The sequence below is a fragment of the Plutella xylostella genome, chromosome 5 (assembly GCF_932276165.1).
Source record: "Plutella xylostella chromosome 5, ilPluXylo3.1, whole genome shotgun sequence".
In the NCBI taxonomy this organism is placed as follows: domain Eukaryota; kingdom Metazoa; phylum Arthropoda; class Insecta; order Lepidoptera; family Plutellidae; genus Plutella; species Plutella xylostella.
The window spans coordinates 7,158,413-7,171,066 of record NC_063985.1 but is presented as its reverse complement, the minus strand read 5'-3'; the positions used below and the strand labels follow the sequence as shown (position 1 = coordinate 7,171,066).

The window sequence follows — 12,654 nt, the reverse complement described above, 5'->3', positions numbered from 1 at the left end:
AATAAGGAACTTACCATTCCTATTCAGAATCTTCGAAATCAGCTTAGGAATAAGCAACATAACACTTCTCTGCTTAGAACCGCTTAAAAAGATCGCATAGAATGGTTAAATGATCTTTCTAGTATTTTTATGAACCCCAGACAGAAAAAGGGGTGTTAATAACAAAAAAAATAAGGGTAACTATGATTCAAACAGTGGTCGCTGGTAGGTACACCAATCAGATCTCGGGTTCTAATCCGGGTTATGTTAGCTTTTAGGTAGATATATGTTGGGTTAGGTACTTTATAAAACAGGCTCGCCTGCCTGACCAAATGACCATCAGTCTTGAAGTACCTAACTAGGTACTACAGTCTACACTAGTTACATTAAAAATAAGAAGGATAAACACAATTAAATTTAAACACAATAATTTTAAACTTATTTTATTTGAAAAAACCTTAACCTAAACTTTTGCACTGCACCGAATAAAATTACGAGGAGGCTGGAAACAGCTGGTCGTAAGGAACTTTGAGGAATATTTTGTTGGCGATCTTGACCCCGGTGAGGTTCCAGTTGGCCTGCGCGTACGGCAGCAGCTCGCGGTACATTATCCGCCAGTTCTGATTCGTTATTTGGTTCGCCAGCTCCGCTAAAAAGATAAAGTAAAATTGTTATGTGCTATTTATTTTTATTACATGGTTAACGTCATGGTTTGAACTTATATTTTACTCTTACTAATTGATAGTTTCAAACCTGTATGAGTATGGAATTGACTACATTCAGTTTGAAGTTAGGTAGATTAACTTAAGTTAGAAACTAGGAATAACTAAAACTATAAATCCGAAACTGAGTAAACAAAGCATGGGTAGGTAATAGTAGGTATACCTACATCTTCATCATCAGCGTGTTTTTAATGTTAATTATGAGAAAACTGGTTTTTATTGACCTTGTTTTGTAGGTAGGTTGTAATTAATTAAGTCACTAATGTATTTTAAAGGTGTGTAGTAAGCTTCCTAAATAAACGATCAAAACATGACGTACTATCATCGCATCGAAATTACCTATTACGTGCTATTACAAAAATTATGGTAAATCAGTGATCCGTCAGGATTGCTGCTTGTATTATCTTCTACAAACACCAATTTCACCCTCCCGGAAATTGAACCCGGCACAATAATCGGCGATGCTAAAAGAACCACTAAATGACCAAACATCGGATCGTGTCGGTAGGTTCAGTCATTGCTGAAGAACGTTAACCGTTGGGGTAGAAGAGTTCTCGAGTGGAGACGACGAACAGGCAAACTCAGCGTGGGACGCCCGCTGCCCACTGGACTGACCACCTTAGGCGGGTAGTGGCTGGATGAGGACGGCCGAGGACCGAGTGTTGTGGCGCTCCTTGGGAGAGGCCTTTGTCCAGCAGTAGATGATTATTTGCTGATGATGATGATGTAACCTTACCATACTCGTAGTAGAGGTAATATAAATACTAACTGAGCTGCGGGTTGTCGGGGAAGATGTCGGAGGCGTACGCCTGCAGGTCGCCCACGTCGGGGCGCATGTAGAACGAGTGGATCTTCACGAACGTCTCTCCGTCGCGCTTCAGCGGCTTGCCGTCCAGCTTCCACGTGTACACCAGGTCCCCTGGAGGCAATGTAGATGTTTTTGTCATTAAGTTAGTAGATAATACCTACGTGAGCAACTTTGGGATGTCTATTTTATTACTTATGCTGGTAGGATGGTAGACAGTGGTACCTATTATGATTGATCTTGGTGCCAAAATTCAGGCCTCTCATCTTATTAAAGGGTAGGTGAAGCCATTTATGGTGAACAAAGCCATACCGCATTGACATTAAATGATTCAGTAGAATAGGTATTAGGTACATTCAATTACAATCACAAGAACTTAGTTATATTGATGGTGTTGGTGTAAGAATGCCGTTGTGCTCAATAAGGTAAACATCGTGATCGTGTCATTGCTAACATAACCTTATCTTCACATTGACATTCACAAAGATCGTAAGAAACACAAGCTTTACCCGCACTTTAAGCTCTAAGCTGCACTCAACAACTGTGATTTTAGAAAGGAACCTCACGCATAGTTGTGTTGAATCCGCCGGTAGCGTTGACCCGGAGCGAGTTGTAGCGTCCCTCGCCGTGGTAGCGCCCGGTGACGAACACCGAAGGCGACGTCATGTCGACCTCGAGGTGGAACCGCTCCTCGTCTGCGCGAAGCCTGTACAGAATAAAAATGAACTATTAGGGTGAGGCTAGACGAGCGTAATTTTGTGAGTTATGAGTCGCGTATTCCGGCAGAAATATATGCTCGGGGACGAGGGGATCGAGTACCTTCCCCGCCCCTCTCGTCGACGCGACTCACAAAATTAAGCTCGTCTGGCCTCACCCTTAATGTGGGTACTGACCAACGTTACCAGGTGCAATGTTACATGTTACGCAGCGAGCATTTGTGCAGTCAGTACGCTGGTTTCCCGTAACACTACGTACTGACTGCAAGAATGCTCGCTGTGTAACATGCTACATTACACCTCATAACGTTGGTCAGTACCCACCGTTAGCTGCTAGGTGCTAGCTGCATACAGATTAGCAAGAAGATACCCTGCGCGTACCAATACGGTGCCTTCAGATCAAGGTTGCGCGAATCACGATTCGATTGGGTTGCGGTTAAAGCGATGCTATAGCATTCGTTTTCGTGTGTCGTAGTGAAAGGATTGTAATTATAGCTAGTTGGATTAGGTGTCCGTCGCGTCGTTGACTGCCAAAAGGGAGGGTTATTTATCCTATTTCCCTATGGCATTGATCCATTATATCATAGAATAACGAGTACAGTTATATCCAAAACATCTTGTTCGTATGGTGACTATTGGTGACCGAACGAGAATCAATAGGATACAGAAGAAATAAGACCATTGAAAGCCCAAACTTACATAACTTAGTGACTCTACCACAAGTCCACAGCCAACAATAGACAGGGTTATGGTATAATGGTAAAATATACCTTTAGGAAGGTATTATTGCTGGAGGGTCATTTTACGAGTATATAGACTCTAGCTTACAAAAAACTATGTTTCTGAGCCCAGCTGCTATATAACCACCACCATAGCTCTCTTTCGTTAGGTTTTTGTTGAGTAACCCTAGGTGCCTCCATAATACGTAGGTATGTCGCTATAATAGCGAATAGGATATCAGCTTGGTCATGATTTATGACGGCAATTTACTGGATTATGTACGCATCTATAATTATTTACCATTCATTCGAACCACTTACCTTGCATCTAGAACCTTTGCTTGTCTAAGGCCTGCTACGACGATATCCTTCATGTACATTTTCGCGGAAATCTGCAAGTAGATAAAGAAACACAAATTATTGGTACTTACATATGATGCAGAAAAGTGAAGTAATTGGTACCTAAGTAAGTATATGTATCATTATGTGGTATGCTTTGGAAAACGTCTATGCTAATTTAGTCAAATGATGCTTTTTATTTTTTTATGCTACTGAAGTTTTATATTTCAGCATCATTTCTGAAGCACGCTACAGGAGGGCCCTATAGCTTGTTGCGGTACCCTAGATAGTCTCGAAACATAATTAGATAATCTAGGTAGGTATCACATCTTCTTTAACTTAGTTAACTGCTGCAGTCATAACATTTGTTCAATGATAGATGAATGATAGGATACTTGGTCGCGTGTTGCAGATGTAGTAAACATCGATCGTGAGAACTGACAGAAATGCTAGGCTATGTGGCGTGAAGGGAATGCTTATATTACATGTAGGTAATTACCGAATAAATTATTCACAACAAATTAGCTAGGTACCTATCTAAAATACCTACTTATGACTTTATTTAAGCTATAAATGATGTGGAGTTAGAGCAGTAAAAAAAGTCGGAAAGACTTTAGGTAGGCACATACTTTGTATTTGCGATAGTATTGGTACTTTTTACTCCTATGGTAGCTTTAAAACTTATTTTTCTCAGAAGCTATTCAATAAAAATACATAAATATTTACTTATATCATTCGAAGGTAGGTACGAAATTTATCATCGATATAAAATATTAGTTTTATTTAATTAGCGCGAAGGTGCGGTAACTTAACTTAACTTACGGTTAACGTATGAATGTAAAAATACATAGGTACTTATTTCAATTTTTAGTTCATTTTACACAAAAAGAACCTACTTACTCATAATTTCTATAATTTTTTTTGCCTAGTTTATCCGATTTTCAGGAACAAACAATATTATATATTGTATAATATTTGTTTGGTTCTGAAAGTCATATCCTATGTATTTTTTTAGGATGGATAGATTGGCCAGCTATTATGACTAGGAACATAATGGACAACCATCCAAGGTTCTTTACACTAAACTGCCCAAGTATAGATAATTGCCCTAAGGCTCTAAGTAATTATAAGTCATAATACCTATCCATTAACACGACAAGTACCGTATGTAATAATCGTTATTAGATGGTGGTTTAAGTTATTTTGTCAATTTGTTTGTCGGCGAAGTAATAATTAGATAGGACTTCCGGGGAAGGAAAACCTTGCACTAAAAATACACATGTCCTCTTAATTTTCCTACCCATCATACTTAGATAGGGGATAGTTGAGTAGGTACTTTTTAGTAGCAGCTGCGTTCCTCAAATTTTCGTTGAAAGTTATAGCTGCTGTTAGTTTTTTATTAGGTAAGTACTATTATTTAGCCATCATTTTACCTTTAGTAAACTTGGTCGAATAAACTTGGTTCGACTCTTATACCCCATCCACACGCTCGGCGAACAATGGCAAACAGCAAACAGCAAACAGCAAACACTGACGTGTGGATGGGTGTTTGTCGTTGTTTGCCTGTTTGTGTTTGTGTTCGCCAGTGTTCGGCATCGGTGTCGGTTTTTCTTGCCAGATCAAAGGATGTTCGGCAAACAGTTCGCTACGTATCCACACGTCTGGCAGCGATCAGTATGCGCGCTAGCATTGCGGGAGGCGGACGTATCAACTTGCTACACTTTTTCGTTGGCGAGCATTTTTTTTTATGTATGTTCACCGATTACTCCGCCGTTTATGAACCGATTTTGAATATTCATTTTTTTTGTATTGGGTTGAGCTCCCAGGTGGTCCCATTTTTTTTCAGAATTTTATCTCACCCCTAAGGGTGGGTAAAGGGATAAAAACAGGGTATGAATTTCCATTTTGGACACATATTAACCGATTCTAATGAAATTAAAAACATAAATATAGTTCTTGTAACAAAAAAATATGATGGTGACCTTGAGCTGATCTGATGATGGAAACGGAAGGCAGTCAAGGGCACTCCTCAACGGTATATAGCAACTACCTCGTGTTTAGGCTTGAATGATTCGTATTGATTAGTAGGACTTTTTGGTATCATTTGCATCTTACTTTTGATTAAAAATTATTGCCAATAAACTAAAAACTATAAAATAAAATAATAATTAAAAAGAAGTAGGCAGTTTTTTTTTATTATTATTATCCCACCATCGTCTTTGCTTTCTTCTTATTTTCCTTTTTTCTTTCTCTTGCTTTAATTTATATAATAAAAATATGTCAACCCGAAAGTAATAGCTCGTCGTCCGCCGTGTTTGCCGGTTCGGAATGTTATGAGCGTTCGCCGAGCATGTGGATGGCTGTTTGTGTTCGGTGATTGTGGTTGGTGTTTGGGACTTTGTTTGCTGTTTGCCGTGTTTGTGACAAACAGCTAGCGTATGGATGGGGCTTTAAACAGCCAGCCTTTTTTTTATCATTAGCATATACAGGGTGTCCCAAAAGTCAACGTCATCCCTTAAAGAGCTGATAGTTCAGCTTATGAGAGGCCAGAATATCACAATATGACCTTAGTAAAAACTCGATAATTTACGAGATATTGACACTTTTATCCATTTGCTGAAAATCGACACCTTGGATCAGTTTTTTGCGTGCCGCCGGTACAAAAATCCATATTGTTAGAATTTGTTTGGTGTCGCATCATCCTGTATAGCCCTGCTATTGATCGCAGTCAAAAAAAATATCGTAATGCTGTATGTTTAAAAAAAACACGGTTTTCAAAGTCATAAAAGGTAATCGTATTTTTTTATAAAAAAAACTTTGACTCTACATACTGTAAAAAAAATATACCACGCAAACCTGGAACCTTATTTGAAAAGATTGCTCATTTAATGCAGTTTCCAAAATGGTATAAAACGTTGCTATTGTTTCAATTAACAAAAAAGTTATTGGTATTTTAGTACAAAACGACCTCCATGTAAAATTGTTTGAAGGAAATTTATCTGACTGAATTTATTAAGGGTAAGTCATGTTGTAATGAGTAAGTCTGGCTGGCCTCTAAGGGATGACGTTGACTTTTGGGACACCCTGTATTTTTGCTATCAGCTATCTACCGAGTTCTACTAACTAGAATAAAAAATTAAATACGAATCGGATGATGTGTAAGTAAAGTAGGTACGATATTTTATTGTACATTTAAACAAGGTAGGTATAGTAAAATAATTAACATACTTACCTATTCAATTTAGGTTTTAAGGTCTATGTAAGTTATTCAGTTTTAGATCCGGATACACTGTTTAGGTATGCATTTTTTGCGATTGATAATCCACATGCTAAACAATTCTATAAATAAGTAGGTGCCTAACTATATTATTATCATCCATAACATCTTAACCATGACCGGGTACAAAAAACTTGGGGTTTACTTAATTGGTTTAGCATCTCTATAATATATTTTGCGAATCAAGTTTGTAAAAAAGTTTATGATCTTTATTCTCATGAACATTGTCAAACAAAAACACATGACCCATGATTTGTTTGTTCAAAAGCCAAACGAATGTTATGTATGTTCAACTAGCTTTAGCTCTATAGGGATATAATGTAGCCTTTGTGTTAATCCAGGCCAGCTTAGTGCATACTTACCAGATTTCATGAAAATCCATTCTGTCGTTTTTACGTGACAGAGTTAAAAACATCCCTTACTCACAAAGTTTCGTGTTTATAAATAAGTATGATATTACAGGAGGTTTAAATAAGCCAATAGATTTATATATTATATCAACATATGGGTACAGTCAGCAAAATATGATATGAATGCCACCCCAGCATAAACATTTTAATTTTATCTTTCACTAACAGATGATTCGTGACATGAAAATACTTATCCTATTCCTATATACGTAGAGATTGTCTGTAAGTGTCGATATAATAATATATTATTTAGCATATAAACACATCTTTAACTGACATTATACAGGCGCTGTACCTGATTCCTCTTGTATTCCACCTTGATGTCGTCCTGCTCGTAGGGGTCTATCGGGGGCAGGCCGAGGTCGGGGATCCCGTCGCACATCAGCGTCAGCCCCTCCGTGATGGCCTCCAGTAAGCAGTCGTTGACGTCGGGGCTGTTCCTGTCGCACGTCTTGAGGTATTTTTCTGGAAATTGTGATAGATGAGTTATTTATCTTAAGAAAGGTTGCCTAATACTGAAATACCGCCTATGATCTCCAGCAGACAGTCGTTAACGTCCGGTATGTTCCTTCGACATGTCTTTAGGTAAGTATGTAATTCCTCTGAAGGTTGTCTGGAAGAGAGCTTTTTAACGATAAGGCTGTTTGTTTTTTCATTCCAGTTGTATAATTGGTTTGATGAATACAGTCCCTAATATGGTATTTTATTGTAATGTAGAGTACATGGTATGGTAATTCTTCCTATTTCAATATTCCGTTCCTTAGTTCTGCAATGCGTAATAGTCTTTGTAGCTTGCATTTCAAGCCCCATCCATACGCTTGCTGTTTGTCACAAACACGGCAAACAGCAAACAAAGTCACAAACACCAAACACAAACACCGAACACAAACAGCCATCCACATGCTCGGCGAACGCTCATAACATTCCGAACCGGCAAACACGGCGGACGACGAGCTATTACTTTCGGGTTGACATATTTCTATTATATAAATTAAAGCAAGAGAAAGAAAAAAGAAAAATAAGAAGAAAGCAAAGACGATGGTGGGATAATAACAATAATTAAAAACCGACTTCTTCTTTTTAATTATTATTTTATAGTTTTTAGTTTATTTGCAATAATTTTTAATCAAAAGTAAGATGCAAATGATACCAAAACGTCCTACTAATCAATACGAATCATTCAAGCCTAAACACGAGGTAGTTGCTATATACCGTTGAGGAGTTCCCTTGACTGCCTTCCGTTTCCATCATCAGATCAGCTCAAGGTCACCATCATATTTTTTTGTTATAAGAACTATATTTACGTTCTTAATTTCATTAGACGACCGAATGGCGTAGTGGTTAGTGACCCTGACTACTGAGCCGATGGTCCCGGGTTCGATTCCCGGCTGGGGCAGATATTTGTTTAAACACAGATATTTGTTCTCGGGTCTTGGATGTGCCCGTAAAATGGCAATAGGCCCGCCCCCTATTACATTGGGACTAACATAACACTCTGGCGAAAAGTAGGTGCAGCAATGCACCTCTGCCTACCCCGCAAGGGAGTACATTAGTACAAGGCGTGAGTGTGTGTGTGTGTAATTTCATTAGAATCGGTTAATATTATGTGTCCAAAATGGAAATTCATACCCTGTTTTTACCCCTTTACCCACCCAGGGGTGAGATAAAATTCTGAAAAAAATGGGACCACCTGGGAGCTCAACCCAATACAACAAAAAAAGAATTTTCAAAATCGGTTCATAAACGGCGGAGTAATCGGTGAACATACATAAAAAAAAATGCACGCCAACGAAAAAGTGTAGCAAGTTGATACGTCCGCCTCCCGCAATGCTAGCGCGCATACTGATCGCTGCCAGACGTGTGGATACGTAGCGAACTGTTTGCCGAACATCCTTTGATCTGGCAAGAAAAACCGACACCGATGCCGAACACTGGCGAACACAAACACAAACAGGCAAACAACGACAAACACCCATCCACACGTCAGTGTTTGCTGTTTGCTGTTTGCTGTTTGCCATTGTTCGCCGAGCGTGTGGATGGGGTATCATATATAAACTCTAGATAATAGCATAGAATATGTCTTATTGGTCACCAAAATAACAAAACAGACAAAAAATACTTACCAACTAGGAACAATGAACAATAGGCGGCCCAGAGCGATAAGGACTATTTTGAAAAATAAATCTGCTGAATTTATACTATAGACGAGTCAATGGAACGGAGGTAACTGAGACGATTACCTCCTTTCGATCTAACTTTTGATCATGATTAACCCGTCAGAGAAATCTGAGACAATTAAAAATCTATTGTGTCTGGTTTACCAATGGGTCAACGGGACGTAAGCGGTTAATATTTTTTATGTTTATAGGTCTCAATCATATCGTATGGAATTTTCATCGTCAATTAGGTAGTTAACATGAGTGTTGGCTAATAATTGTCACGAAGTCGCGCCGTTGTTTCCAAACGACGTGCTATACCTCAAATACTAATGAGTCAAATTAAAAGAGTACCTGTAATGAGGGTCAGATGTGGTCATAGAATACGAGAAAAGCCTAGCAATGAGTCTGAGTGGTTTCTTTGTTGATCACGTGACTATTTTAGTATGGACAGAGTTTTTACAAGTTCTATAATTGGCACTTACAACCCTTATATTTATTACAATATTTAACATAATCGAAACATATAAATAGGCGGACTAATCAACATAAACAATTTATTCCCATTAAATTCATCCTTCAGTAATTGTGTGTGTGTTACTTGTGTTATGAATTGTTTAAACATTAAAAATAACGTGTCTGCAAGATCCTTCAGAAAAATTGAAAGCAACAATAATGATCTACTTCATATTAACCGATAGTTACTCGTTTGAAGCTCGTATGATGTAATAGTGAACAAGACACCATAACATTATAATAATACTACCTACGAGTATTTCCGGGAAAAGCCCTTAGAAAACTTTCACTTGCTAACTCAACTCTACTTATTACAATGTTTCATTGTAAGTATATTTTATTTATTTATAAATGAAGTAGTTAAACCTTTCTTCTTCAACAATATCCTTCGCCAGATAAAGCATCAACAATACAGGTAGGTACACGGTGTTACAGAAGTTGCGTTGACGAATTAATAAGACTTTTCAAAATGTGTAACTCCTTATGAACAAAAATTTTTCATAATGATGAAGGCAGCATTTCAGCTAACATATTATGCAACTTTTGCAACAATACTACTTACATAAAAATGTGCAGCATACAGCGAACTCCTCGTGTTTTAGTCGGGCCATGAGAATCCGATTAAGTATTGATAAATTATAAACTATGAATATTATATCTATAACTTACTTACCTATTTCAATCCGTCCATGACAATTAGCCAATAAGACTAATACAGACAACACTTTGGTCAAAGTTAACTGTTTCACCAACATTTTGAATGCGTTCACTCAGTAAATTGTTTAGTTCACCAACCGTTCACTAAGCCCAACTGGTCGAGGAATGGGCGCACAAAGATATTTTATTCACGAAAACTTATAAAAACATTGTTATTATTTTTTATCCGCGGCGTCGAGACCACTAGCTACAGTCTCAGGGCGTCGATTACAAAAGTCAAAGCCGTAGAATGCTGCGCGCGCGCCGCTCGAGCCGCCCCGTCAGACGATCATTACGTAAATGGAAGATCTCAATGTCACCAGCATTACCCCCAGAATATAAAGCACTGTCACCAAATTGTGTACTGCCTCTACTGTAGTATGTATTAGCTTATTAAGAAAGCAAAAAAATACATTTTTACATATTAAATTCTACTTTACAACTAGCAGTGATAGTGATAGTGGTCTGAGCACAAGTATATTGACTGCGCAAGCATTGAACACTCATATTAAATTGGTCCAATAATAATTTACCTTGACCACCGATGACTCTAGGGTCATACGAATAAATTAATTAAATAACAAAATTTTACATTCCTTAATTTTTAAGGCTTACGTTATCGTATTGTATCGAATGGCCTCTAATAGGATAAGGTCAGGATTAACTTTGTCGGAAATTAGTTATAGTGTGGTAATCATGCTGATTTATTAATTTGCAAGTTAATCACGTAGCTATGGTCAACCACATATCATTCTCAGCTACTACGTTACGTCATTTAAATCAGTAGAGGCATAGAGATGTGTATTGGTAGCGGACGACATAAGTTTGCAGCAGACGACGCGGACTCCTACGTGTCGCAACGTCACGAGAGCCTCTAAGTATAGTCCGGATATTGCAATTTACGAAAACTGTTATAGTTTTCGACAAATTATCAAACCTGTACTATGGACGTGTTGTCGTTGTCGAACGAAATTTTGCTGGCTAATAAATGAATCCCTAAGAAATACGTCATAGACAACCAGTAGTACCGTCGCATCGTCGTCTGTTGCCTCATGTCGACAGCATCCAGTTTGCACCCTAACAACTCTAGTATCAAGGAAGCTGTTCTGCTTGAGAGACCATTGTCTACGCAAGTGCTCACGCTAAATATTGTTTACAATCTTGTCATTTTAATTACTGGTACGTTGATGGAAAATCTGTTATGTAGTTGTGTTGTGGTTTTCATGTTATATTGTGGTATAACCTATGTTGCAATTTCAGGAAATAATAACTTAATTCACTTATTTTGTCTTATGAGTCGTTTTAACACACCTGAAAACAGTGTTGTTAGGGAACCACAGACAAAATAATTTATGGGATAATCTTGCTTGACGAAATATGAAATTCCCGAGAGCTGGTGCGCAAATCACGACTTTACGTCCCCGTCCCGTCAGCCCCCTGGAATTTCGTATTTTGTCATGCAAGAGGAGGAGGAAGAGGCTACCTCAGCGTTGAAGCCGGAAACTCTCCAGATCGAAAGTGTAGTTATTGTCGTTATTGACAATTTAGGAGTGTGCATGTGCATACCGCATGGAAGTAATAAGTACTAGGTATATCCCATTCCACGTGGAAAGACATCTGATAGAACCCTTATTACACGAATAAGGGTAGTTTTTGTTTGTATCAGATGTTTTTCCACGTGGAATGGGATATAGGTTGACAATAATAATGATTTAATTAATTACCATTAGTAAATAAATAAATGTATTATGTTGATAGTATGTAGGTATTCTTCATGGTCTAGGCTCTAGGAGTTTACAATTAAGCCCTTTTTGCAGATTATCTACCAACAGGTTTGAAATGTCATGTGTGAGTAGTAGGTATAGCTAGCCCTCCTATATTCTACGTCTAGGCCGACTGGTCGCTGCCCTACGATCTTGGCACAACTAAGCTCCTACATGATCGCTTTACAAGGTCGATCTTTACACGTTGCTCTACTTAATACTAGGCGATACTATGATCAATTCTTATAGGCACATATTCTTTAGTACATCATGAATGTATTTTCAATTTAGCAGTAGGTAGGTATTTTTGGGTAAATTAAAAAAACAAAGCTGTTTATAAAATCAACATGATAAAGATATTTTATGCCTCACCTTGAGCTTCATGGTCTAAAGACTAGGTGCTATTCGTTCTAAATGTTTAGTAGTATTCCGCATTCCCCTTGGTTTCGGTTATTATGTATTTACTAGCTGTTCCTACCCATGAAGGATGTTCTCTGATCCCTAAGGATTTTTTCCCGTACTGGTCCCAAATTCTGTTTGCTTTAATATTCAATAC

The 12,654-nt window shown here is 38.1% G+C and overlaps 1 protein-coding gene across 1 annotated transcript; it reads right to left on the bottom strand.

Moving 5' to 3' along the window:
- Positions 1–414: 414 nt before the first annotated feature.
- Positions 415–10,638, bottom strand: LOC105391244 (protein takeout). The gene is made up of 6 exons (XM_011562704.3): positions 10,313–10,638; positions 7,263–7,432; positions 3,263–3,333; positions 2,073–2,212; positions 1,471–1,620; positions 415–628 (listed from the first exon to the last, which is right to left on the bottom strand). Exons 1-6 carry the CDS (start codon positions 10,392–10,394, stop codon positions 471–473), a joined length of 771 nt encoding a protein of 256 aa, XP_011561006.1. The 5' UTR covers positions 10,395–10,638; the 3' UTR covers positions 415–470.
- Between the last annotated feature and the right edge of the window lie 2,016 nt (positions 10,639–12,654).